General features: G+C 39.7%; 1 protein-coding gene across 1 annotated transcript; it reads right to left on the reverse strand.

Annotated features, from left to right (window-relative positions):
- Window positions 1–20,005: 20,005 nt before the first annotated feature.
- Window positions 20,006–22,076, reverse strand: LAP3 (Calcium-dependent phosphotriesterase superfamily protein). The gene is made up of 5 exons (XM_086775382.1): window positions 21,709–22,076; window positions 21,172–21,456; window positions 20,902–21,069; window positions 20,628–20,786; window positions 20,006–20,362 (listed from the first exon to the last, which is right to left on the reverse strand). The coding sequence occupies exons 1-5, from the start codon at window positions 22,074–22,076 to the stop codon at window positions 20,119–20,121; spliced, it is 1,224 nt and encodes a 407-aa protein (XP_086631508.1). The 3' UTR covers window positions 20,006–20,118.
- Between the last annotated feature and the right edge of the window lie 1,775 nt (window positions 22,077–23,851).

A 23,851-nucleotide genomic window follows, 5' to 3' on the forward strand; every position in this document is an offset into this window, starting at 1 on the left:
GAAGGTCAAGAGTCACTTTGGAAATGGAGAGTCAAGAGTCACTTGAGAGCTCTCCTATATAATAGGGGCATGGGGCACCCTCAAGGGATGTTTACTAGTGTAGAGCATTGTGTCTACTCTTTTGCCATTTCAAGCTAGAGCCAAGTGCTGCTGGAGTGAAGTCATATCTCTTGGTGGTATGGGACACTAAGGTAAGATATGTGATACTTCATTGTATTTATGTGTGCACCCTTGGGCTCGGGGGTGGTGGGGTGGATGAGAATATGCCTGGTTTATGCATGTTTATGCATAGTGATTAACTAGAGAGATCTTTAGAGTTTTAACAGTGGTTTTAAATCAAAATTTTTTGACGTGTTAAAAAAAATGAAATTTGGTCTTTCAAAGTGGCATTTTTGGGTGATGAGCTTTCATGGTGGAGTTAGCATTTCTTTTTGTGCTTGGTTGGGGAGATGATGTTTTTTTGGTATTTGGAGTTGTTCTTTTGCCTTATCATTTTGAGGTGTGTGAGAAAGAGTTTAGTTTGGTATAGAGTTTGAGAAGAAGAGTGATAGAAGAAGAATGTATTTGTGAGAAGTGTGAGAAGAAGAAGGGTGTCTAAATGACATTGGGAGAGTGAAAATTGATTAGATGTGGTTTCACAAAATGACAAAACAGTTTCTTTTTGTGCTTGTGAGGATGATTCACGATTGATCGTGGGAGGAATGATAACCCCTATTTTTGGTACCAAAAAATATCAACAAATTATTCTACATTGGCAAAATTAATTATTTTATTAGCCTGTGATGGCATTTATACCTTTGTAAATTTCATTGCAATATTTTGTAACCACTTTGTAAGTGGTTAGCTTTAATAGTGGATCCATAGATTTGTAAAAGCCAATGCACATTTAAATTTATTCCTTTCTTTGGTAGTATGAGAACCTTAGTAAACTAGAAAAATAAAGTCTCAATTTAGAACCTTAGGAGACGTAAAATATTTATACTTTTTGCAAAATGAATAAAATGTTAATAAAAGGTGGTCTAGGTGGTTGGAGAAGTGCACGACTCCTTTCTCATGAAAAGAGGTTGTCTCTTCTTTTTTCCCTCTCTTCCACTTTCTTTCTTCTTTCATTTCTTCTCTATCTTGTTTGTGTGCAACCATGTCTCCTTTTAGTAATGGAAAGAGTGTGAGAAATCAAGAAAGCACCATAGCTTAGTTGTGTGTGTGATTTTTGGGCATTTTCTTGTGTTAATTACCTTTTTAATCCTTCCCAAAGCTTAGAGCCAAGATCTTAACATATACTTTATTTTCTTTTTTACCCATAATTTTGGATTACAAGGAGGGCATTTCATTGGTGCATTTTCCGGGAGGAAGCAAGCTTTAGAAGATGCAACAAAATTGAAGGTTCAGGTGCTACTATCAATTAGCAAAGAAAGGTCTTCAAGAATTTTTCAAGGGAAAGGTTCTTTGTGAAGTTTCATTGTAGTATTTTGTAACCACTTTGTAATTGGTTAGCTTTAATAGTAGATCTATAAATTTTTTAAAAGCCAATGCACATTTAAATTTATTCCTTTCTTTGGTAGTATGAGAACCTTAGTCAAATAGAAAAATAAAGTCTCAATTTAGAACCTTAGGAGACGTAAAAGTTGTATACTTTTTGCAAAACGAATAAAATATTAAGAAAAAGTGGTCTGGGTGGTTGGAGAAGTGCACGACTCCTTTCTCATGAAAAGAGGTTGTGTCTCTTCTTTTTTCCCTCTCTTTCAATTTCTTGCTTCTTGCATTTCTTCTCTATCTTGTTTGTGTGTGCAACCATGTCTCCTTTTAGTAATGGAAAGACTGTGAAAAATCAAGAAAGCACCATAGCTTAGTTGTGTGTGTGATTTTTGGGCATTTTCTTGTGTTACTATTACCTTTTTAATCCTTGCCAAAGCTTAGAGCATGGCCTTGGAGGACTCACCTCTAAGAAATTTTATGTATCACATGCCTTCAAGGGGTATTTAAAAAACCCCTTACACTGACATACTTTTAAGAATAAAATGATCCCTTTTCTGTGTAATTGTAATTCTATAACTTTTTTGAAATAATATACCCCTCTTGATGAACTCACATGCTACACTTACATATTTTTAGGTAAACCCCCTGAGAGCCAAGCTCTTAACCATAATTCTGGACTACAAGGAGGGAGCAAGGAGGGCATTTCATCGATGCATTTTCTAGGAGGAAGCAAGCTTTAGAAGGTGCAACAACTGAAGGTTCAAGAACTGCTATCACAAAGAAAGGTCTTCAAGAAGTTTTCAAGGGAAAGGTTCTTTGTGAAGTGGAGAAGAAACCGGTGCTTAAAATCAAAGAAAAAATCAAGTTTTGCATAGGAAGAAAGAGGTTTACTGGTCTTTTGTTGGTTTAAAATGAAGAAATTTTGAGGAAATTAGACCTATGAATTGTAATTTTGTCTTGAGAGAATGAATTCATCATTCGGCGAGAGAGAGAAGAAATGTGAAGGTCCAAGGTTGGAAATTTCCAAACTGCATACGTGCAAACTTCAATCACTTGCAATTTTGGACTTGTAAATCAAGGAGGAAAGAATTTTTGAATGCAAAGAGAAAAGATCTGAGAGAAGGAGATGATGATAAAGAGGTAGCAAGCTTGCTACTGAGTTATTTGAAAGTGAGAGAGAAGATGCAGCAAACTAACACATTACAAATCAGCACAGACTTGTAAGACATCACCAAAGAAAAGAAACTTTATGGCATGCTAATCATGAAGCAGAGAAAGATGAAGGTTGTGTGTGTGGCTTTTGGGCATTTTCTTGTGTTAATTACCTTCTTAATCCTTCCCAAAGCTTATAGCCAAGCTCTCAACATATACTTTGTTGGCTTTTTACCCATAATTTTGGACTACAAGGAGGGCGTTTCAAGAGGGAAAGACTATCACGATGGTTTATGTAGTAAAGAAGTTTCTCCATTACCTTTTGGGTAAATAAATTTATATTCTATGTTGACCATCGAGCCTTTCTCCATCTCATGAACAAATCATGTACAATGAGGAGAATAAATTTATATTCCATGTTGACCATCAAGCCTTACTCTATCTTATGAACAAATCGTGCACAATAGGGAATTATTATCACAAGGTGGTTATTGCTTCATCTAGAGTTTGATTTTACCATCTTAGTAAGGAAAGATCTACTCATGTTAGGGTCAACCATCTGTCAAGAATCTAAGTTCTTCTAAATAGGAGTTGTGAAGATAACCTTCCAGACACTCCCCTATTCTAAATAAGTTTAGTGCTAAGACAGGGTTATCAAATTTCTTAGTTCTTGAGCCACAAATTCCCATTAGAGGATTAAATGTTCTTAAAAAAAAAGGTCAAGATCACAAGTGTATACACACTCAACTCGGGGCAACTTTATATAAAAAGCAAAAGATGGTGTCTTAAGACTCTGTGTGTGACAATGAGTACATGGATATTCTTGAATAAGCTCATGCTCGAGTTTCTAGAGTACACTTTGGGGGTAAAATAACCACTTGAAAAGTCATCTATGCAAGGTTGTGGGAGGGCCAACACTCTTTGGCAATGTCATGGAATATGATAAACGATATGATGAGTGTTAATCCTTCACTATCCCTCAACAAAGAGACATAATACCTATTATGTCCCATTAGACCATTTTCCAAATGGGATTGGATTTTGTTGGACCCTTTAGCCCTATAAAAAAAAGCACACATGTGATATGTGATTGTAGTAGCTATGGACTACGTAACTAAATGGGCTAAGTGGATAGTCAAGGGTCATGCCAAGATGACTACTAAGTTTCTTTACGAGTTCATCATCACCAAGGTTGTGTGTCCCCTAGATTTAATAAGTGATCAAGGGACTCCTTTCTTAAATGAGGTGGTGGAGTTTCTCTTAGAAAATTTATGGTTGTCCACTATCTAAGTCTTCCCCTTATTATCCATAAACAAATGGAGAAGTTAAGAGAATAAATAAGGTGTTATGTGTAGTGTTCTTAAAAAATAGTTACTAAAGCTTCCATGATAGACTGGGAATAAAAACTTTCATAAACACTATGGGCATATCGAAATGCCTACAAAATGTCAATAGGGATTGCACCTTATAACTTAGTCTTCAAGATATACAATTCTCCCTATAGAGTTCATGTTCCCAACTTTAAGAGTTCAAGATAGATGCAATTCTCCCTGCTGTAGATTTCATGTTCCCAACTTTAAGAGTGACCAAAGAGATGGAATGGACTGGCCACCCACAAGTTATCTGAATGACTCATAAAACTTAAAAAAATAAGACATTGAGACTAGGTTACACTTAGTAGTGGGCATGTATGCCAAAACAAAAAGGAGAAAAAGATGGTTCGATTTGAATATAAATACCAAGAGGTTCAAAGTAGGGAATTTGGTCCTACTTTATAACCTTAAGAAAAATAAAAGAAAACTCAAGCTTAGAGGGATGGATGCTTTAGGATTTATCAACTGACTCAGGAGAAGTGATCCACCAAGAAACATTGGACAAAGTCTAGATGGAAGGATTTTTGAGTGGGAGTAAACTTAAGATGTTCTATGGACTTCTCTCCTATGAACAAATTGAAGCCATCCACTAGCTGAGGACATCAAAAATAAAGAAACAAGCTCGATGAGAAGCCAAAGCTTATGAGGAGAAAGGAAGAAACAAGTTTGATGAGAAGCCAAAGCTCATGAGGGGAAAGCTAAATTTAGGAGAGGTATTCTACCTATCCACATGGCTAAGGTAAACACTAAGCTCGATGAGAAGCCAAAGCTCGTGATGAGGAGAAAGCTAAATTAATGAGAGGTATTCCACCTATCCACATGGCTAAGGTAAACACTAACAGTGGAGAAGAAGATGTGAAGCCCACATCCAAGATTTCTAGTAGGATTTCATGCCTTTGGTCTAGCCTCCACTTGTTGAGAGTGATCTGACAACGCCTATTGAAATTTTGTAAATATAGCTGATGGGATCTTCTCCTTGATTTCCAAAAAATATCAAAATGGCCAACTTGATAAATTTACCGAATGCTATGGACACATCTTAAAAACCAAACAACATTAATCTGTTATCCCAATCTAATAATATTGTTGGCCTATCAACTTCATTCCAATGCTAACAACTATATCTAACCAAACCGCTCATCCCCATTGTCTCCTCTAGAAAGGACGTGATTCTTATCTAAAGTATAATCCTAAAGTTTTTCAAATTGTGGGCCATTGGGCATCAAGTGGAGTTAAACCAAAAGATCTTTGCACTAATATCACCACTAATTATTGTTGGCAACATATACAATTTAACATGTTAACACATTATAATCAATTGATAGTTACATAAATAGATAGTACATTCTAGACATCTATAAGAGAAACAACGACAACATAACATATTTGTATTATTATAATCTCTCTCTCTCTCTCTCTCTCTCTCTCTCTTACTATGCTGATGATTTTCATTACATTGTGATCTTGCACCTTGCGCTATCAAATAATCCAAAAATATACAAGAAGACACGTATGGTTTTAGTATGCTAATTGATATTTAAATACGAGAATAATGACCAAGGTTTAATACTATATGGGTAATACTATGGATTAACACTTGGCACACTTGATGGGTTGTTCACCCCATGAACAAAGGTGAGACCCACATGAGAATCCCATGGATAAACTATAATGTAGCCAAAAGGAGTAACTTCCTGACTAGAATATCCTAATTTGATTCTTTCTTGTGGATGTCATAACTACACATTAATCGCATGTGCATCTGGATATGTACTACATAACATTTAAACTTATTGATAAAGATAAGCTTGAAAAGTTTGTTGGCCCTCTAGAAACAATCAGTCCTGCATCTATATCTTCTTCTTCATTTCTCTAGAATGCCTAATTGCCTTGGCCAAAGAGTCAAAGACTCTCCGATGTGTCTAGATCTGGGTTGGATTTCTGCCGAATGATTCGGAGTACTGACTCTGATGAAGTGGTTGAAGTAGTGGTGATCCAGTGTGGAGAAATTTCTAGCAGCTCTCCTCTACCATAATGATGAATAATCAACCATATCCCATTCCATTCTTCAACTTATATATGTTGTTGTCTAAGAAGTTCATTTGCATGTTAATGAACATTTTACAAGTTGTCTTTCAAATGCTTGAATTGTCTCTGCATTCAAATTAGACTGGTCTTTGAGCACAATATTTATGCTTTGTAAATTATACAATATTGCAAAAAGTTTTGTTTCCATTGGTTGCATTCTTTATTCATATTCATCAAGTTTTTTGCCTATAGCTTAAAGCTCTTTTGAAGATTTAACTATCAGACTTTTAAAGTTGTTGAATAAGTTCTCCATATTTTTTTGATGTTCAATCATTTCTGCTTGATTTTTCTTGATTCTTCTAAAGATTTAAGCCCCTTTTGAAGTTGTTGAATAAGGTCTCCATCTTCTTTCTGATGTTCAATCACTATTTTTTCTTGATTCTTCCTTGAGCTCATGGTTAGCCACTTTAAGAGCTAACTTCTCATCACTAAGCTCTTTAACTCTGTTTACGTAAACTAGAGTCTGCGAGTCATGGACAATTTGTAAATCTTAAATGCTTTATTTTCATTAGCAAAACCCTATTTGATGAAGAGGGTTGAGAAGATGTTGTTGTTGTTGTGGGTGTTGCTGTTTGAGTTTTAGTTATATTCTTTGCATGCCCTTCAGACTTTCTAGTAAGAGTTATGTACTACAAACTGCATAAACATCCATTTTTATAAATGATAATTCATAATTTTTTGTATCTTCCTCTAATTTCAACCTAGCTATTTTTCTCTTGATAATATGTAATTGAGCCCTGTCTCTTCCCAAGAGCAACGACCTCTATCTGATTCAAAGAAAATAAATGCTATTGATAAATTCTATTAGCCTGGAGATGTGTATCATATATTTATTTTGTACTTCTAGATGATCCCCTTGTAACTAATCTTTGTTAGATTACGCCTGTCATAAATATTCTTGTTGTATAGCGCTTAGAGATTGTCTCAAGATTTTGTTCATGATTTTTTTCTGAGATTCTATGGTTGCCAATCAATTTTGGATAGTTGGAACTACTCCCAATTTGGCTTGTGTATTCCAGAGCTGAATCTACATTTCTTGGTTTTGCTCCTTGAGGGCTCCTTAAGGTCCCTGCCATGGAGTTTCCTACCTAGTGAGATGCAAATAAACAGGTAGATTGCATCAAATATCCATGCTCACTTCCTTATGTGAAAAATTATTGATGGCAAAGGCATCACGAGGTTTCATAGCATGTTAGGACTCTTCTCTAGTTAATTCCTTGGTGTGTATGGGGGTTCGTGTTTCTATTGATGCCCTTGTGCACACATCCTTGCCACTTCTGCTATCTTTTTTATGTTTCTACTTCCTTCTCTATTGTTTCTTCCTTATCTACAGCTGCCCTCTTTGTTTCTTTCTGTTGTATCATTTTCATCAACGTGTCTCGTCTTAATTTTTTTAATTCTTCAAAAATTGAAGATTATTGGGTAATCCTAAAGCAACAATTTGTGGGGGTATAGTCTTGTTATAGTCAAGCCATTGGTCTGCAAACTGAGATAAGGAGACATTTTTATCTTTCTTGATTGTAGATTCAAATGCTTCATCTCTGCAAAGAGAGTTGGTTGCATAACAAGGTAGTGCATAACACTTGCGTGCCCATATCTCTGTAGCCAAGAACCATCCCATGGCTCCCTTTGATATGTAAGGTATCTGTTGTGTTAACATAACCATCTTTGTGATGAATAAAAAATGGAGGCGATTTGATAGGATTAGAATGATTGGCTATTTTGTGTTCCTTTCCAGACCCCTTTGAGCCAAAGAATGCCCCCAATTCTTCGGTTAAATTACTAGAGTAATTTTTTGTTGCACCCTTCAATGGAAGCATGAAGACTTTCTTCAGCAAAACATTTTTGTGTTAAGGACATCTCACAATCCCTCCCCATTTGCGTAGACTTTAGTAAGAGGTTTTAGCCTTAAGAGAGGGTTCATGCATTGTGGTATTTTGCTCATACGACGAGAAAACGATCTAAGAAATGAGATCTGACTGGAGCGTTTTGACTGCGACAGGCGAGCCCTACAAGGCGACGTCCAAGATGGGCCCTTCCCAAAAACGTCAAAATATTACCTCGAGAGGAGGTGCGCGCAACAACGAGATTAGAGAAGATGCTCTCGCCAACCCTCCTTTTACAAGCTCCTCAAGGAAATGGTGGCCAAGTTAGCTTGGTTATCTTTTAAAGAAGAGTTTTTTTTATATTAGTGTTAATAAATGTGTATCTTTTCCTTTTATGATCAATTACCCTATGGGTGATTTGATTTTTAGAAGATCACGCTTCCCCTGCGGGGATAGGACTAGGTCTTACCTATTAATCGTATCCTTGAATCTCTACATGGTCAAGGTATCGATAAATAGGAGATTTTCTCCAAGTTAAGACTTAGTGGACTATCTTAAGTGTTTCCCCTATTTTAGAAGGGCGAAACCTTACAATTGGTATCAGAGCCGATCTAAGCTCCTAGGATTTGTCATTTAAGGACTGTTTTGCAATGAATGTTTTACCTAACATAATGCTAATTAATAAAAACATCCTACTAAAAAAACAAGTTGAATTGATGTTTGAATGATTGTAGGAAGAGGAAGATGCCTACTCAAAGTTTCTAGTTTTCCAATGCATCTTCGAGACTACTAGTCACTCCTCAAATTTCGAGTTCCGTGACACCATGGTGCAGATACTAGAGAAGATGTCCCTCCGTCCTTTCTCTCGTATTGAAAAAGGATGGTTTAGAGATTTCTGGAGTCATGGGCCAAGATATTTCTTCATCTGAGCAGATCGAATTGGGAACCTTACCACCACCACCGACCTAAAGCAGATTCGTTGGATTGAAAAGTTGAAGATGATCCATTTATTTTGGTTTGTCGGTACCCCCAAGGCCGACACCTCTATGACTATAGATGGGATTCGCATACCTCAGGAGGATCGATGGGTGTATGACCAAGTGATGCAGGTCTTACCTACTGATAGAGTAGCTGTGTTGGGACCTACCCCAATCCAAATTCTACCACCCTTACCATCAATTTTTAGAGTCTTAGAAACTATAGCGGAACCCCCATATTTCACCTATGTGGACCGCTCTACCCTTATGTCATAGTCAAGCTTAGGAATTTTCCTTGATGGCAAATAAGACTAATTATATTAGTTTCTCAGACCTTTGTAATAATTTAGAAATAAAATGATTTCAATGTTTTACTCTCCAAAATAAGCGTTATGCAAGTATGAATCTTGTAATCTTAAAATTGTTTTTACAATGATAGCCAAGACGATCACCCTCCACTTCCGAATGTGCTTTACACTGATATCCAGGACAAGAAGCTCCTGCTCAAGCAAATGCAACCTCCCTCCTTTAAAGGAGAAGGTTCAAAGATTGAGAAGGATGCTGAAGTCTGGATTGAAGCGATGGACGATTATTTCTCTGCCGCCGCCGGTATAGGAGTAGTAAATCAGTCTATGCTTGCACAGTTTCGCCTCATCGGAGATGCTAAACTCTAGTGGAAACAGTGGTGCCGTGACAAGGGAGTCACCGAGCATTCTCAAATGTGGGAAGACATCAAGCAGGCCGTGAAGGAAAGATATCTTCCCCCATTCCATGAATCCATAAAGATGAATGAGTTTTTTAGTCTTAGGCAGTGTAGCTTAACTCTTGAGGACTACTATTCCAAATTTATCACTCTTCGGAAGTATTCCCTAGCTATGACCACTTCCTAGCAAGTGGCTCATTTCTGCCAAGGGTTGAATGAACCCTTAGATTCCCGCCTTGAAGCAATGAGGCCAAGCACATTACAGAATGCTCTCATACGAGCAAAGCCCCTTGTGAAAGAAATGAGGACTGACAAACCTAAGCCTCAAAAGAGATCTTACCCTGAGGCAAATCCTAAAGATCAACCCTACAAGAAACCCCAACAGAATTTCCCCTACTACAATAGAGGGCGACAAAGCAACTCTTTTGTCTCCCACTCGTATGCTACTTCTTCCAGAGAAGGCCCTCTGTGTTTTGAGTGCAATGAGCCGGGACACTTTAGGGCCAACTGTCCCAAGATGGCAACATCATTTCCCCAAGGTGGTAGAGAAAATCAAGGTCGTGGAACCCCTATCCACCAAGGTGCAAGAGGCGATGGGCGTGGCAGAGGCCACGGAGGAGCAGTTGCCTAGGACCGCTTGTATTATAAGTGAAGAACCGATCTTGGAAATGACTGAAGAAGAGCGCGCCACCGTCCATGCGGCAGTAGAACACCAAGGTCCGAATAAACAATTTGGTGTAATCCAAACCCCAACCACTCATCACGACAAGCCATTTCCGCTTTTGATTGATTGTGGCAGTACCCATTCATTTCTTTCTCCTATGTGTTTGCAAAAATTAAACTTGGGTCAAAAAACAGCTAGAAGAATGACTGTAGAGTTAGCCAGTGGGAAAGAAGTAGTATCTCGCCACTCTATAGGAAACCTTGATTTTGAGCTAGGTGATGAGCGAACTCATGGTGGCCACTTTAGAGTCTTGCCATTAGAAATTTATGATGGAATCCTTGGGATGGATTGGCTAATTGCAGACAAAGCTAGCATTTATTGTAACCAGGGGAGTATCACTTTTGATAATGAGCATGGCCAAGTAATATCCGTCCAGGGGATAACAAGAAAACCTACATCTAGGGTAGTCAAGGCAAAACATCTTCTCAAGGGAACACGTAAGGGTCACCAAGTTTTCTTAGTCAAGCTCAACAAAGCCATTGAACCTAGTAAGGAGACCTTCCCTGACAAGCTTATAGGGCTACCGCCTCCTCGCGAAGTTGATCATGAAATCGAGGTGATCCCTGGAGCTCAACCCGTCTCAAAAACGCCCTATGAAATGTCCCTTACTTAAGCCATTGAACTTAAAGAGCAACTTTCCCAACTCATTGAGCAAGGATTCGTACGCCCCAGTAGCTCTCCTTGGGGGGCACCTGTTCTTTTCCAAAAAAAGAAAGACGGAACTCTCCGCCTCTGCATAGATTATCGAGGGCTAAATCAAGTCACTGTCAAGAATAAGTATCCTATCCCTCGCATCATCGACGAACTTCTTGACAGGCTTTATGGGGCCAAAGTCTTCTCAAAAATAGATTTGAGGTCTGGTTACTATCATATCAAAGTCAAGGAAGTAGATATACCCAAGACAGCCTTCAATACCTAAGACAGCCTTCAATACCCGTTATGGCCACTATGAGTTTACTTTAATGTCAGTCGGGTTAACCAATGCTCCTGCAACCTTTAACCGCCTAATGCAAGATATATTCCGTCCTTACTTGGATGAATTTGTGCTTGTTTTTTTTATGACATCTTAATCTACTCCAAATCAATGGAAGAGCATGTGCATAGAGTTCTACAATTGTTGCGTAGACACAAACTCTATGCCAAAAAGAGCAAATGTACCTTCTTTACTCATCAAATTGAGTATCTTGGGTTCCGTCTCCAAAGATGGCATTTCAGTAGACCCCGCCAAGGTCAAAGATATTCTGGAGTGGCCACCCCCTAAATCAGTTTGTGAAGTTTGTGGGTTTTTGGGAATCACGGGACGGTATAGGATTTTTATCAAAGATTATGCCTTGGTAGCTGCACCTTTGACGGATCTTCTTAAGAAGGATTGCAAAATAGTGTGGCTGCCAATCCATCAAAACAGTTTTGATCAGCTCAAGGTCATTATTACTTCTACCCCAATCCTGAAACTTCCTGATTTCACCAAGGAATTTGAAGTGGTTATTTACTGATGCCAGTAGTCTAGAACTTGGTGGTGTCTTAGGCCAAGAAGGAAGACCAGTTGCTTATACTTCCTGCAAGCTGAAGCAATATTAAGCAAATTATGCCATCCATGATTTGGAGCTCTTAGCAGTTGTTCATTGCCTCAAATTATGGAGACATTATCTCTTGGGAGGCAAATTCCAGCTTGTAATAACTGACCACAAAAGTCTGAAGTGGATCTTCACCTAGCCTAACCTCAACATACGGCAAAGGAGATGGATTGAAATTCTACAAGAATATGACTTCGACATCAAATTCTGCCCTAGGAAAGATAACGTGGTAGCAAATGCACTTAGACACAAATCTTTCTTAAGTGCAATTTCAATGCCAAATGATCCCATACTGGTCAAGGTGGAAGAAGTCTCATCTCATGATCTAGATTATCAAAGGATGATGAAGTTAGTAGAAGAAGGGGGAAATTCAGAGAAAGAGAAGAATCTAATCAAGGGATACTCCACTTATGAAGGAAGCCTCTACTTCAATCACAGGCTATGTATCCCTAAGGATCTTGCTTTAAAGAAACTAATCCTCCATGAAGCTCATGATAGTCCTGCTCTGCAGGACACCCAGGCTATGCAAAAACATTAAATGCCGTAAGAAGGAGCTTTCATTAGGCAGGCTTGAGAAATGATGTCCTTCGGTACTTGAAGCAATGTCTCTCATGCCTAAGGATCAAAGCTGAAAGGGTCAAGATGCCTGGAAAACTTCAACCCTTGGATATTCCCCAAATGAAGTGGGAGTGCATTAGTATGGATTTTGTCACAAGTCTCCCCACTATTCAAGGAGGATATGACTCCATTCTGGTAGTAGTGGACTTACTTACCAAAGTAGCTCACCTTATACCAGCGAAGAAGACCTTCAAAGCTTCTGATGTTGCTCAAATATTCATCAAGGAAGTCCTCAAACTTCATGGTCTCCCAAAAAGAATAGTAAGTGACTGGGATTTTGACTTCACTTCAAAGTTATGGCAATCCTTATTTCAAGCCTTGGGAATTCAACTTTGCTTTAGCACAGCTTATCATCTAGAGACCGATGGCCAGACTGAGAGAGTCAATAAAGTAATTGAAGACATTCTCAGAGCATATTGTGGACGGGAACCAAGAAGGTGGATTCAATACCTTCCTCTGGTAGAATTTGCCTACAATGCATCTTATCATCAAAGCATAGGAATGTCACCATTCAAAGCACTCTATGGGTAAGAATGCTTGTCTCCTCTAAATTTCTCTGATCCGACCATAAGAGTTGAGGCATCCAGGAAAATGCTCGAAGAGATGGAGGAACAAACCACCAAGATCGACAAAAGCATTATGCTGACACCAAGAGGTCTGAAAGGATCTTCAAGGAAGGAGACAAAGTTCTTCTACAAGTGCGACCAAAACGAAGCTCTCTATCACTTGGGAAATACAGGAAGCTCAGCCCTAGGTATTGTGGTCCCTATACAGCAAGTGTCTAGGTAAAAGTGCCTATAAACTCCAACTCCTAGCCCATATCAAAGTCCACAATGTATTTCATGTAAGTTTGTTAAAACCTTATGTACCCAGTCTAAATCATATTCTTGATGATGAACAAGTTGTAATCCCTACTCAAGGAGTCCTTGAATTATAGCCCAGTAGCATCATAGATTCTAGGGAAAGGCAACTCCGAAATAGAACTCTTGTAGAACATCTAGTACAGTGGAAAGATTACCCTGAAGAGGATGCAACTTGGGAAGATGAAGCTACACTCTTAAAGGATTATCCCCAATTCATGACGAGATGAGGATATCTTGATTTCTCTAAGGGGGAAAGGATGTAACATACCCATCTTCACCAATAAAGAAATGTCCATGTAATAGATAAATTTATGAGTTTTTATGGTATAAAAATCAATGATTTTATTAAATGAGTCATTTCTACTTAGAATCTTCAAATTTTGAGCCCAATTTGGAATTTGTGCGCGATTTTACCCTAATATAGGATTTTATAGCATCCAAAACGGACACTGGATCAAGCTTATACGTAAATTTCATTTTTAGTTAAAAAGTGATGACCTTTAAACCTTAATAAATGCACGATCGGGCGTCCGATTGACGAACGGTCTGCACCCCAAAGACCAAGAGAACCTCCCGAACAAAAAAAGTTTTACCCCCTGGGGCGGCGGTCTGGCACGCAAATCGAGACTGGTGCCCCAAATTTGAAAACTTTGTCCCAAAAATTTAGACCGTACACACTTACCAGGGTGCCCGCATGATGGCCGCATAAGAACCAAAGGACGGTCGCCCACTGTGTGGTCCACACGTACCGCTACGTGGACACCCATGCTGCCCCCTTGACCAGATACGGTACATGCGTACCACTCCTTTCCCTGTTAACCGACATCGTACCTTTCTCCCTGAGCCATGCAGGCCACTGATCTTTATAGCCTTTGCTGGTACACCATCCTTTGTCCTTGCTTTGCGCAGCGCCCGTACTCGTACCCCACAGCTATATAAACCCCCCGGCCGGGGTGCTCCATGGGCAACATGCATTTCTGCATAGCTTATGCTATGCTGTGCCGCCGTCCATACCAGCATCTATCCCAGTGCAGTGTACTTGCTGTAGTACAGCCGCCCCTTTTGCAGAGCCACCCCTCTTCACACCCCCTCATTTGCCACTTTTCAGATAAGGCAATTTTCCTCTATCTCCCTCTTGCTAGGAGGCAGTGTCCTGAAACTCTTCTCCCCTCCCTCCCCACCCTCGTGTGAAGAGACTTACAGCAGCCCTTCTCCCCTTCAGCAAAACATTTTTGTGTTAAGGACATCTCACAATCCCCCCCCATTTGCGTGGACTTTAGTAAGAGGTTTTAGCCTTAAGAGAAGATTCATGCGCTGTGGTATTTTGCTCATACGATGAGGAAACGATCTCAGAATTGAGATTTGATTGGAGCGTTTCGAGTATGACGATAGCGAGCGCTATAAGACGACGTCCAAGATGGCCCCTTCCCAAAAACGTCAAAATATTACCTCGGTAGGAGCGCACAACAACGAGATTAGAGAAGATGCTCCCGATGCGGCTCCAACCCTTTCTTTTACAAGCTCCTCAAGGAAATGGTGGCCAGGTTAGCTTGATTATCTTTTAAAGAAGAGTTTTTTTTTAAATATTAGTGTTAATAAATGTGTATCTTTTCCTTTTAAAATAATGACATAAAATTGTATGAAGTTACGAATTGAGTGATGTTGTATTCAATGAATTGCATTGAAATTGTTATCTTTAAAGAGTGCAAGTTTTTCCTGGCTTCGACGCTAACTCCGTTCCGTGCTTGTGTAGTTGGGCTGCGTCGTTAGCAAAGCTCGGGAATGGTCCCAGGTATCCCTCATACCATTGGGAGAATAAGGTTTGTCGATTGGGACAAGAGATTATGATGCTGTCTACTAGTTCTGAGGGCCCAGGCTAGTGTGGTGAATAAGCCCACCCTAGTGTGCAGACATCCCTCTGAGGGGCAGGAGGATCAAGCGATGGAGCCTGAGAGGGCGACAGGCCAGCTTGAGTCCTCTTGCCAACGGTCGATGATGAGGTGTATGGTCCCATAGGGTTTTTGCCTAGCATGTAGAGGCTGGAAGGCCGAATTCTAGATCATCGGTAGTATAAAGGAAAAGAATAAGAGAGCCGGTTTGGCTTGTATGGAATTGATTCATGTATAAACTTTTTTTATATATCTTGTCTTTTGCATTATTGTATTGTAGAAAAAGACTGTTTTAACAAACCTTGTGAAAAGGGCCTTAATTAAGGAACATGTTTATTTATGTCAAATAGTGTGGTAGGATCAATTAAACAAATTGACGCGTGAGTAGGGTGGAAAGTGGGAGGATGGAATGCCCTGACGGCACCATCTATAGACGGGTGGACCCGATTAATCGGGTAGCTTTCCAATAGATTAAGTGAAAGCCCTACGCTAGATAACAACTCTATTCTAGAAGACTAGGCCAGTGGGTGGCTGTGCCTTGCATGGATGAGGAAAAAAGCGTTGCCTCTAGAAATCAAGTCTAGTAGTTGCCCAATTCATGATCAATTACCCTATGGGTGATTTGATTTTTAGAAGATCACGCTCCCCCTACGGGATAGGACTAGGTCTTACCTATGAATCGTATCCTTGAATCTCTACATGGTCAAGGTGTCGATAAATAGGAGATTTTCTCCAAGTTAAGCCTTAGTGGACTATCTTACGTGTTTCCCCTAGTTTAGAAGGGGGAAACCTTACAATTGGACTTTCTTCTATCATCTCGATAATAGCTCGATCTAGATAATATTAATTGTCAGAGCCTTCACGGTAGACCCCTCTGCTTGATTCTATTGTAACTCTAGTTGACGGTGATTCTATTGTAACTCTAGTTGACGGTGCTTCCAGATTGGACATTCAAAATTTTTGGTGTCTTGAAGCCTCCCCAAAGCCTTATAATCATAACATTGAAAAGTGCATCTAGATATTCTCCCTAGTCTACCTTGCCCACCATGGACGATACGATGGTGGGTTGGTGCTTACTAGATTAATAGGAGTCACTTGCTGCACCAAAATTGTTGATTGTTTCGTGCTACCGTCAAACCTCAGTAACATGAGTAGTGGTCCGGCATATTGCACATTATAGGGTTAACTTGAAGACTTCTTTGGTATGACCTTGATTGGAGTAATTGGTGCACTAGGAATCCGGTTGAGGCTTCACTTGGTATGACCTTAATTGGAGCACTTGGTGCACTAAACATCTAGTCGGACTTCGCTTCCTCTACTGAACTTTGCCAATATTGCCAAACAATCATCTTTAACTTTCTTGTCTGGCTTCTAGCTTTTCTTCTTCTTGTTTTGATGCTTTGAATCTGAATCTAATCCACATTCGAATCCTTCTCCAAAGTGTCCTCCACTTCTTGGTCCAAACTCGACAAATCCATATCTTGCTTATACTTTCTCTTCTTAGGAGTCTTTTTTATCAAACTACATTTAGAACGCACAATGGCTTCCACTAATGCATCAAAACCACCCACGAGGTGCATAATATATGGTTTTAACTTTTTATGTAAAAACACTCCCACATTAAGGGATTAGCTGGGTGATCCATGTTATCTACCCTACTTTGGACAGTGCAGAACTTAGCTACATAATCTTCTACTAGTAAACTCTTTTGCTCTAGATGATGTAGCTTATCCAACACTTGCGACGACGAGGACATCTTATATTTCTGAAAGTGATGCAGGAAGGCATCTTGTAGGTCCTCGAAAGTGAAAAAATGATTAGGGTTGTATTGAGCATGCTAATTGGGCCATCAAAGGTTCAACTGAAGCCATTCCGCTTCATGACATTGGAGAGAATGTGGGTAGCATGCCATTGGCATGCAAGATATTCTCAAAGTTGTTGGTGACATAGGATCCTCCTTCTTCTTTCCAATGAACTTTGAATACTTAAGGGACATATAATGTGCCATAAGAGTAGGATGTTATAGTAATGCTGCAGTACTGAGGCCAAGAGGATCCCAAGGTCTAACGTTAGTACCAAGACTAGCGAAAAGAAGGCAAAAAATTAGCAAATTCTACACCCATACAACCCCATATGGGATCCTTGATTGACACTTAGAATCCTCCTCAGTGAAGGTCTCCTCCCTCTAGATCCCCATCTTGATGATTTCGGTGAGTTGTGCATGCTCCGCAAACGAGTTTCATAACATCGCACCCGTGGTACTCCACCGCCTGTGGTCATAACCTCCCTCATTCCAAAGGGTTTATATATCATCAAGCCCCTTGTATGTGGATCAACAAATGGCAGAAATAGACAAAAATCCTCGAACCGCATGGGATAGTTAATGTCATTGAAATAAAATTGCTGATAATAACTAGACCCTTTAGAAAGATGGATAGTGTTAAATTCGATACGGTCATCATCAATAATACTCCAATAACTAGCTAATTGAATAGGGATTAATTCAGTGAAACAATAATTCATATATGATAAAGCATAGGCATTGATAAAACATAATCCAAATGTAAACTGGAGGATTCTATGCATGGACCACATTACGGTGATTTAATTCAGCTTTTTCAATCTCTAAAAGACCTTTGACACTTGCTCGCTTAGCTAGGTGACAAGTCCATGATAATGAAACAATATTCTAAAGAAAACTCAAGAGAAACACAAGAGAATAAAAAAATACAATAGGATTGCCGAAAGTGTTGGTGGATAACCAACACATATGGTTTAACATGTTAATACATTACAATCATTTGATAACATAAACCGATATGAGTACATACAATATATTTACAAGATAAATAGTGATAGCATAACATATCTATGTACTATTATAAAATCTCTCTCTCTCTCTCTCTCTCTCTCTCTCTCTCTCTCTCTCTCACTGATGATTTTCATTACATTATGGGTTTGCATCTTGTGCTAAAAGATAATAAAAAAGTATATAATGTGAGATATGGTTTCAGTATATCGATTGATATCTAAGTACGAGAATAATGACTTAGATTTAATACTATATGGGTAATACGATGGATTAACAACTATACATACTAGTCCAGAACAACTAATATCAGCACATAATAACCAATACCACCACTAACTACACATACTAGTGAACAACAACCACTAACTATACATACTAGTCCACAACAACCAATATCACCACAAACTATACATGCTTGTCTGCAAAAACTAATATCACCACAAACTATACATGCTTGTCCACAATAACTAATATCACCACAAACTACACATGCTTGTCCACAACAACTAATATCACCACAAACTATACATGCTTGTCTGCAAAACAATCAATGTCACCACAAACTATACATTCTTGTCCACAACAACCAACTATGAGACCCACCTTGAACATGCATGTATACTCTGTTTACAACATGTTTTAAGAAGTCTAGTGGCCCCACATACACCCAATATATTCTAGATGATGCTCTTTAGAAGACCCCAATTTTGCACACTATGCAAACGTGAGAATTGGTGAGCAGAATCTAGTACTCCCCAAGGCCCCAATACTCTCAAGAAGGCCTCCAAAAATGGGCCCTAGCCTTACAATGTGCATATTATACAAGTCCCAGTTTTGCCATGCATATGCCTCCTATATAAAGATTTAATAGCTTGGCATATATTGCATCCTACTTGACTCAAAGTATACCCAAAGTATACTATCCTATTGACTCCTAGTACAACTCTGTAGAAGACTTAGGTTACAAATAAGCTCAACAATCCCCGCAAATTAAGCCCCTACGCATGTATGTATACATTTGAAACATGGTGTTTTGGTGCACTCGGGAAGCTTTACAAAACAGGGCATTACAAAGACGCCCCATTAATCCCACATGTCTACAACTCTGTAGAAGACTTAGGTTACAAATAAGCTCAATAATCCCCGCAAATTAAGCCCCTATGCATGTATGTATACATGAAACATGGTGTTTTGGTGCACTTGGGAAGCTTTACACAATGGGGCATTACAAAGATGCCCCATTAATCCCGCATGGCATCATGAAATTTGGGGCTTAGCTCTATCATATATATACATGTATGTAATATATATATATATATATATATATATATATATATATATATATATATATATATAGGGAGAGAGCTTAGGGAGCCTTCTTCTTTCATGCATGGCTTGTTGCCAGTGCCCGGGGGTTTGTGGTCCCAATGATTATTAAGTCCTACATGGATGCCCGGTGCTCTACCCTCCTTGCCCATTAGCGCATTAATGGTTGGTGGGCCTTCCCTTTTGAAATAAAAGAAACACAATTCGCAAGGTAAAATGGGAGAGTCTCCCCGACACATGCAAAGATTACCCTAGGCCCCTCCCTTAAGTTGACCATATAGCAAGTCCATCACTTATTATAAGGCATGGATCTTGCAACCATATAATCACTTGCTAATGGCCTCCTTTGTGGCACTTAATTAGACTTATAAAATCCGTGACCTCCTATAAGAGCTTATTCCCATGTAAAAAATTGTAATGGTGTGAACAATTTACATATCATGTGAATAGAGAGAGAGAGAGAGAGAGAGAGAGAGAGAGAGAGAGAGAGAGAGAGAGAGAGAGAGAGAGAGAGAGATGCTTTGATCATCTTGATGATGTTATACAAGTTTAAAGGAGTTGACATCATAAATTTGGAAATGAATTCATTTGAATACACATCATGTTGGAGGATGGCATCAACTCCCTTAAAGACAAGGATTTACAAAAGGGGCAAAAATCAAGGGGGAAGAAGAAGACCTGCACCAAGTGATCTTAAAAAAGCTTCTATACAAGGGCTTATTCCTTGTAGTTGAAGGTTGCAATTTGCTTGTGATGAACAGAACCAATCCAAAGGGTGTGGTTCTTTTGTTGAACCTCACTTACAAGTTTAACGACATGGCCGTATGTGTCCTCAAGTGAGTCTACAATCTTGCCATGGTGATCAAAGAGGGTTATCATGGTGAACATGCGCATGCCCACGATTTTGTAGAGGAGGCTGATGGGCATAGGCAACTTGAAGAAGGCGAGCCGAAGCCATGGCCTATAGTGCAAAGACAACAAGTTTGTTAGCATATCAGAAGGACTAGAAGCAACTAAGCTAATAGGGTTTCAATCACTAAAGGGGGCTTATAGGGTTTCAAATACTAAAGGGGCACGAGCTAGAGCTTATCCGGGCTTACTCTTGAAGGGCTCTTGAAGAGAGTCCGGACAGACTACAAGCCTCGTCTCATTAGGCCCATTGTTATTATGTACAAAAAGTGTGAACACGCGTGCGCCAATGGTGTGATAGAGAAAGAGAGCATTGCCTGGTACTGAAGATCTCCTGCAGGCGAGTCCTGCAGCAATCGATGGCTACCCAAAACTGCCCCTTCTCGTTCATCCTCACGTTGTCCGGGAAGCCGGGCAGGTCTGCAAACACGTCCAGCTTCCCCTTGTCCGGCCCGTCCAGCCAGTACCTCAGCACCCTGTGTGTTCATGCACGAATTCAATGAGCAAAGTCGAGAGAGAGAGAGAGAGAGAGAGGAGATAGTCCTAAGTCGGCTTTGAAACCAAATTAGAAGCCATCTTTGCATAGCTTGCCTGCAATTTGTTGTCTCTGTTACGAGCAAGAATGTTTGATCCTCAGAAATCTGCACACCGTTTGGGAAACATAAGCCTCTCAGGACCACAGCCGTCTCCCCAGTGTGTGGATCATACCTCAGCAGCCTGCCGGAGTCCTCCCCTTCCAAAAGAATCCTCTGATGTTCCCTGCAACAAACAGTAATATATCTATCGGACTTGTAGACATCATGGACACTTAATCACAATTAGAGAGCCTAATCATTGGACGGTTTGCTGATAATTACTCACAGTCTCGTGTGGCGTGCACTGCTGTCTGTGAAGAAGATTGAGCCATTGCGGTGGATGTCCAAGTCATTGGCAAACTTGATGTGTTCACCGCCTGCTTGCTGGGCTAGGACCCTGGCGACGCCTCCTTCAGGTCCCACAGACAAGAGGCCATAGTAGGAGTCTGCAAAATAGAGATTCTCATCAGCCTTGTGAAACCTCAGCCCCAAAGGCCTCCCACAGAGCCCCTCATTCTTCTGCTTTTTCGTCTTGGCCGACGTAGAGTTGTCCCCTAAACAGCTTGTATTCCTGCAAAAGCACCACACACAGAATTGTAACTATCTAGTGATCCAGCCTTAGAATAACCTGTCTTGGGCGACATTAAAACTGATGAAGCTGATCATGGCAAAAAGCGTTTCTCTGTTCGAGTCTAATTAGATGGCAAAACGCGTTTAATTAAGGATGGCACTGATCTGATCTAGGGCGCGGGGGCCGACAACACAGCCCTGTTAGATCCTGGCTCTAAAAGCAAAAGCAAAGCGAACTGTTGTATCCTCTTACCATCGTTGGGAAGGCAAGGCGAAGAGCTGCCAGCCCGTGGAGTCCGACCAGCGCATCACACGGCCGTCAGCGAGACCTGTGTAAGGGCCCCGGCCCTGGGCGTCGAATTCGAGGGACTCGGGGCCATGCACCTCCCCTTTGGAGTGGAGGGTGGCGGCCTGCAGGCGGCTGGCGGCGTCCCGCGGCCAGCCGCCCATTACCTCGTCGTAAGAAGCCAAAACGTGGCTCATGGGACTGTACTTGGCGCTAAACTCTCCCAACGGACCCATCCCCAAGGGGTCGGCTGCCACCCACATCGCCACGGCCAGCACCGCCATCACCCATCTATACCTCTTGCACCTCCTTATCACAGAGACCACCCTCTCCATCACCGTAACAGAAAGTGAAAATCAACGCCTTCTGCTATAGAATCACACACAAATCATTGAGCCGGGTAGGTTGCTTTACGTAGAAGAGTCATACATACACCACATATATATATAGAGGTGCTTTCTCGCCATTCTTGCATGATCCCCTTAAAAAAGAGCCAAATTTGTTTATAAGGTCAAAGACATCAACATGCCTCTTGCCTCCCCATGTATTACTATTATTTAATCTAGACTCCCATTCTCTTTGTGCACTCTCGTGCCTTCATAAAAACGTGGGAGTAAGGTATCCATTAATGTACCTTTAGTTTGTTGTGCAGGGAAAATCAACTTTGACTTGAATGCTTTTGGATTTTCAATGGTTCATAATTGAGATTTCTCTGTTTGAAAATCCCTATGACTTGAAAGAAGGAAGATTCACATTCTTATGTCACTATCATTGTGATGTGTGCATTGTAACTTATTCTGCCATCACAGAACAAGTTACTTCATTGCCCTTAGTATGTTCATATGTATGCTTGTACATAGTAGAGACAAAATAATTTTCTATAGAGGTCAAAATGATATAGACAAATACTGTGTTAAGATTCTTACATTTTATTTTCAATATCTAGAGAAGTTGCATGTGTCATAGTAAAAACCAAATACATTTTACAAGGTGTAGGGAAAGACCATGGGGTGGCCTTTCCCTAGAGGAAAATGGGGAGCTAACACTAGCCATTGACCCATTTTCCTAGGGAAACATTTTCCTAGGGAAAATGGCCTTTCCCAACCATCATGAGGCTTGGGGAGTGGAACAATCTTTTTTTAATTTTCCTTGTTGATGTGGACAATTTTTATTAGCTCTCTAATTTTTAACATTCCATGTCCTGATGTGTCAAGGTTTTATTGGCCTTCTATTTTTTAACATTTTCAGTGTCATCAACTCATTTGCTTTTATTTGAGTAAAATCAATATCTTGTGGTGAGTTATTTAAAAAAACAGCTTGTTGATTTGATGGTTGGGATTTATTTTTCCCAAGACCATGATGATGTAGGAATAGTTCGGTGAGGATCTTTAGATAGGACATCTAAGTGAGTACTGCAATCAGAAACTACTCTCTTGTTTTGTTTTCTTGTCTTGGGATTTATTTTCCCAAGACCATGATGGTGTAGGAATGGTTCGGTGAGGATCCTTAGATAGGACATCTAAGTGAGTACTGCAATGAGAAACTACTCTCTTGTTTTGTTTTCTTGTCTTCTTTCACAATAAAACAAATTCTTTATGATAGGAGTAGCTTTATTGAAATTCTCATCAAACGTAACTAAAGAGTGCAATGAGAAACTACTCTTATTTAGTTTCCTTGTCTTCTTACAATGAAACAAATTCTTAATGATAGGAGTTTATTAAAATTACCATCAAACATAACTAAGAGTGAAACTTAAAAAATCCTTTTGTATCAACACATCATATTGATTTTCATGAGTATAATGTACTAAGAGTGAAACTTAATAAAATTCCTTTTATATCAACACATTATACTCATATTCATGAGTATAATGTACTTAGAGTGAAACTTAAAACTAGATGGATTTGTAAGTAATGTGTACTCCTTAGATAGTTCAAGATAATTGCGGTGAAGATCATCCATGAATACCTTTATCACTAAAATTTAGAAACATTACAAAACGTTTTTTTTAAAGTTCCACCATTTTGGTGACATTTAATCAATTCTTTTATGTTCACTGATTTGGGATCAGTTGAGCCTTGCATGAGGAAGAGAAGAAGAAGGATAATGC

The sequence above is a fragment of the Cibotium barometz genome, chromosome 36 (genome assembly GCF_041138505.1).
Source record: "Cibotium barometz isolate CiBa-2024 chromosome 36, ASM4113850v1, whole genome shotgun sequence".
Classification (NCBI taxonomy): domain Eukaryota; kingdom Viridiplantae; phylum Streptophyta; class Polypodiopsida; order Cyatheales; family Cibotiaceae; genus Cibotium; species Cibotium barometz.

Bases quoted from the DNA above. Each gene is read 5' to 3' on its own strand.
- LAP3 (XM_086775382.1), bottom strand. From the start codon at position 22,076: ATGGAGAGGGTGGTCTCTGTGATAAGGAGGTGCAAGAGGTATAGATGG. The intron at 21,457-21,708 runs GTAAGAGGATAC...GTGCTTTTGCAG, and splicing joins GCCTTGCCTTCCCAACGATG to GAATACAAGCTGTTTAGGGG. The intron at 21,070-21,171 runs GTGAGTAATTAT...TGTTTGTTGCAG, and splicing joins AGTGCACGCCACACGAGACT to GGAACATCAGAGGATTCTTT.